Source organism: Trachemys scripta, chromosome 4 (genome assembly GCF_013100865.1).
Source record: "Trachemys scripta elegans isolate TJP31775 chromosome 4, CAS_Tse_1.0, whole genome shotgun sequence".
NCBI classification, from domain to species: domain Eukaryota; kingdom Metazoa; phylum Chordata; order Testudines; family Emydidae; genus Trachemys; species Trachemys scripta.
Window position 1 is genome coordinate 138330390 of NC_048301.1, and position 4696 is coordinate 138335085.

Sequence of the window (4696 nt, forward strand, 5' to 3'; positions counted from 1 at the left end):
CCCCGAGCCTTGGGGTGCTGCTGCTCCGGCTCCATTGCACCAGCTCAGCTGGGGCGTGGGGCCTCCCTGCCCCCACCCTGGCATCATCTCTTCTGGCAGCCCAGTGGGGAACCAGGATTGGGGGCCCTGATTAGGGCCACTGGGGTCTTTCCATGGGAGTCAGTGGGCTATGGCTCAGTCCTAGTGACTTTCCTGAGGTGGGAGCAGAACCCAGGAGTCCTGGCGCCTATGACCCTGCCCCAAACTCAACCCCCTGCAGAGCCTGGCCCAGAACCCAGGGACCTTCCTTGGCTCTGCTGTGACCCCCTGGGGTGCACCCAGCAGGGGGAAGAAGCTCCAGCATTGGCCAAAGTAGCCTCTCAGCCAGGACTGGGTTTGAATTGACACACAGGCCGAGTCCTGCAGTAAAACAACCCACCTGGGCTGTGCACTCGGCAGAATTGTCACTGGATCCCCCCAGCGGGCCCCATTCGTTGGAGGGGGCTCTGGCAGCAGGGTGCCTGGGCAAGCCTGGGTCCAGCTGATGCAGGGCTTTGGGGACACAGTGGTGAAGGTGAAGTAACCAGAGGGGCCTGACCCCAGGCCAGTGGACCAGGGGCTGGGAGCAGAGCCAGGGTGCTGCCTCATGCTCTACAGATCCTGCCCCCCCCCCCCCCCCCCCACCCAGCACTGAGCTAACGGGGCTGTCACGTGTGAGCAATAGGGCGGCATCCCGGCCTGAGCCCCCAGGTCTCTCACAGCAGCTGAGCCCATTTACGCCGTCTGAGGCTGGGTCAGAGCATCCCTGATCCTCAGCTACCCGCCTTCCCCTTGCAGCAGGTGGCCATGAGCCGAGGGCAACGAGCAGCCAGGTGTAGAGAAAGGTGTGTGTGCGCGCACATGCGTGCGCACTGCTTGGGGGGTTAGGGCCAGAGCCCGGGGGTCGCTCCTCACACGGCTTTGCCCAGTCGGCCCCAGAGCATGTGGCTTCACACAGGAGGCCACAAGTCGGGGCTCAGCTGTTCTTCACAATGCAACAGCTAAACAAACCCCAGACCCAGCATAGCTGGGTCCAGGGGTCCACAAAACCAGCATGGAGCTGACCACGGGCTGGGCCTGTCCCTGTCCCCCTGCACCACTTGTTCTTGGTGGGAGGCAGAGCTGAGGTCCAATGTGGGCCCAAGTGATGGGGGGCATCCTTGGGGCAGCACACAAGGGTAATGCCTCGGGCCTGGCCGGTCTCATGGCACAGAACAGCTCCCCCTTATGCCCAGCAGTTGGGCCCTGCCTGGCTGCACCCAGCCCAGCCATGGAGCTGGTCAAGCCCCCAAAGTGGGATCTGGGATTCTTACCCCTCCCCCGTCAATAACCCCCATTGGTGGGACCATGCCCCTCCTGAGACCCCAACAGCTCAGCCCTTCAGTGCCTGCTGGGGGATGCGGGACCTGGCTCAGTGCAGGGAGGATTTTAGCAGCAGCAGGACCAAAGTGCAACTTTACAAATAAAACCCCAGGAAGGGTTCAAACCCGCAGACCCCTCGCTGGCCTGGGCACCACCGCGAGCGCCCAGCAGGTTGGGGGGGGGCCTCCTTTGTGCAGCTCTGGGAGGGGCTGAGTGCCTGCCCTCAGAGAAAAGCATCCCACACTGGGTGCCCCCAGATCCCTTGCCCCCCACTGGCTCAAACCCCGCCGCGGAATGACACTGCAGCACACGGGCTGGGGTCAGGCTGGTTCTTTAAATAAAAAAGCGTCCAGCAAGCGCCATCAAATTAACAATTACACCAGAGTCAACAGCGGTGTCATGTGTCCGCCCCGCTCTTCCAGCACCTCCCCATCTATCTGCAGCAGAGACAGGCTGGCCGCGGCCCAGGGGCTGGGGACACGTATCAAAAAGCACTTTCCAAAAGTCCTGGTGGGTGCCCCTTGGGCCAGCGCGGGCAGGGGGCGTAGAAAACGAAGGCTTTGAGGCAGAAAGGCAGGTGTGGCAAGGCCCTCGCCCGGTGGCGCGGGAGCCCCTCATTCACTCAGCATCGGGGGGGTTGTTAGCCCTCCCCCTTTGTTTTGTGTGTGGCGGGGGGGGGGGGGTTTGTCCACAATGATCACAGCCTGGCTGATGCAGCAGCAGGGGTCTCACCTCTCCCATCAGCCTTGGCTAAGGGCCTGGCAACCCCCCCACCATAGCCAGCTTTAAGGGCTTGACCCTATAGCAGTCCAGGAGCGTCTTTCCTTCCCCCCCCCACCATGGGCACCTGGCCCAGACTGCCAAGCTGGGGACTGCTGCTGTCGCTTGCCACAGGTGCAGACCATGGTCCTGTCTGTGGGGCCCTTCCCTCACCCAGCTGCTCCAGATGCTCTGCAAAGCCACCCCCAGCCACCTGCACCCTGCACCGATCCCCGGGGCATCATCCAGCACAGCAGCACTGCTGGGCACGGTACGGGCACGCCATGCAGCACCATGCCAACTCTGGAGACACAGGAGCGTTCCAGGCCCAGCACCACCATGGCAGCGTGTTCAGGCCTGGGGCCAGATCACTGTGGGGCCAACCCAGCCCCCGCTCATGTTCCCACACCTGGTCAGGCCTGGGGGGGCCACAGTGAGATCCCTGGGGTCTGGGCCAGCAGTAGCTGGGGCACTTGGCCCTCTGCCAGGCAGCCCCCCGTGGCAATGACCAACCCCAGGGCTGTTTGGGGGGGGAGGGGCATGCCAGGCCTCGTTGGTGGGGCAGAATAGGGGCATCCAGCACAGGGGCCCAGTGGCACTCGAGCCAGTGCTGCACCCCAGGCATCCAGTCCCTCGCGAGTGGTTCTGCACGGCGACATCTGTCCGGTCAGCCATGTGCCTGGAGCTGTGGCGTGGCCAGCATAGGGCTCAGCGCATTCACCGGGAGCCAAAGTGCAGCCAGTCAAGTACATCCATGGTCGCGGCCCCTGCCCTGCTCAGCACCAGCCAGCAGGGGGCTGCATTGGGCACAAAAACCCTGGCGGGTCGAGGAAGCGCCCTGGGTCCTTTCACTACTCATTGACGGGCCAGTGGGGCACCTGGCAGGAGCATGGGGCGGTGCAGCTTGTGCCCCAGGTAGGGGCCCCGTCATCTGGTCTCCGGGAAGGAGAGGCCCCATCGGCTGGTCCCCAGGGCAGAGGGGCCTCGTCTGTTGGCGGCTGGTTCACGGGGCAGAGGGGCCCTGTTGGCTGGCAGCTGGTCCCTGGGATGGAGGGGCCCCATCGGCTGGTTCCCGGGGCAGAGGGTCCCCATCAGTTGGCGGCTGCTCCCCAGGATGGAGGGTCCCCATTGGCTGGCGGCTGGTCCCGAGGATGGAGGATCCCCATCGGCTGGTTCCTGGGGCAGAGGGGCCCCGTCGGTTGGCGGCTGGCCCCAGGGCAGAGGGACCCTGGCAGCTGGCGGCTGCTCCCCAGGATGGAGGGGCCCCATCAGCTGGCAGCTGGTCCCCGGGCTGGGACAGCGGGGGCCCCATTGGCTGGTAGCTGGCCCCCGGGGCAGAGGGGCCTTGTCGGCTGGGCCCCGGGGGCCCGCTCAGATGGAGGTCTCGTCGCTCCTGCTCAGTGATCAGACACAGACCGAGGGGGGGAACAAACACACAGACGTATGGTCATGAGCAGCTGGACCGGGCCCCCGGCAGGCTGGCCAGGCGGGCGGCAGAGCCACATGGCGCGCATGTTAATGGAGGAAATTAAAGAACAGAAATCTGAGCGGTTGGGGGCGGGAGACAGAGAGGAGAAGTGGGGGGTTAGTGCGAGTGGAGAAGGCAGTGGAGGAGTTAGAGCAGGCGAGCGCCCCTGCAGGATCTTCCCCCACACCCCGAATCGGCCCTGCCCCCTCGCGGACCAGGACTCCCGGCTTGGAGCGCTGGGCCAAGCCCCTGGCTGGTTGCTCAGGATGGGGCAGGCTCCCAGCGGCTGCGGACAGCTCAGCCCGTCCTGTGACTCGCAGGAGGTGGCCGAACCCTGCATGGAATTGGGGATGGGGGGGAACTGAGGCTCCGGCCCTGCAGCCCAGTCCAGCACTTGGGATTCACCCTGGCGGGGGGGCAGGATCCGGGCCCAGAGCGAGAGCAGAGCCATGGGGGCACTAGGTCAGGGGAGGAGCCGTCTGGGGGGCGGAGCCTGGTGGGTTTGAATGGGCACATGCACCTCCTGGGGTGATGGAGGCTGACGTCAGCGCTGTGTGGGGGGAGGTTGGGGTGCCAAGGGAGTAGTTCCACAGCCTTCCCCCACAGCCAGATCCCGGGCAGGGCTGTGGCACTGGCTGCCCTGCAGGTGGGCGCCAGGAGGGGTCAGTGGCAGGCCGGGATAGTGGCCTGCCCCTGCCCTGCTGAATCCGGAGGGTCTCCAGGCAGCACCTTGGCAGCGGGCTTGGCCCCAGGCACCTACTCACTCGGAGCCGGAGGAGTCCTCGTCCACCGTGCCGGCCTTAATGCTCATGGCGATGGGCGTCACCCCGTTGAGCTGCTCCTGCAGCGTCTGGCGGGGCCGCGGCAGAATCCTGCCCCCCCGGCTGCCCTCGCTGCCCGTCGAGGAGCCGCGTGATGCCATCGTGCCTGGCGGGGGGGCCGAGAGCTCACTGGGTACAGGGCGGATGCTGTTCTCGCTTATGGTGGGGAGGCACTTCTTCTTCAGGATCCCTGCGGGGGGAGTTGGGGGGCCATGAGGCTGGGGCGGGGGGAGATGGAAGGGGCCGTGAAGCCAGGTGGGGGGGGGCC

General features: G+C 65.7%; 1 protein-coding gene across 2 annotated transcripts in view; it reads right to left on the reverse strand.

Annotated features, from left to right (window-relative positions):
- Nucleotides 1-1695: 1695 nt before the first annotated feature.
- Nucleotides 1696-4696, reverse strand: part of CELSR2 (cadherin EGF LAG seven-pass G-type receptor 2) — a 66810-nt gene continuing 63809 nt past the window's right edge. The window contains exons 34-35 of one of the 2 annotated variants that reach the window (XM_034767805.1): nucleotides 4372-4618; nucleotides 1696-3532 (exon numbers count right to left, since the gene is read on the reverse strand). In XM_034767805.1, coding sequence (XP_034623696.1) covers nucleotides 3511-3532; nucleotides 4372-4618 — 269 coding nt within the window. In that variant the 3' untranslated portion in view covers nucleotides 1696-3510. Of the gene's footprint in view, nucleotides 3683-4371; nucleotides 4619-4696 lie in introns of both variants that reach the window. The other variant, XM_034767804.1, reaches the window with a different exon arrangement.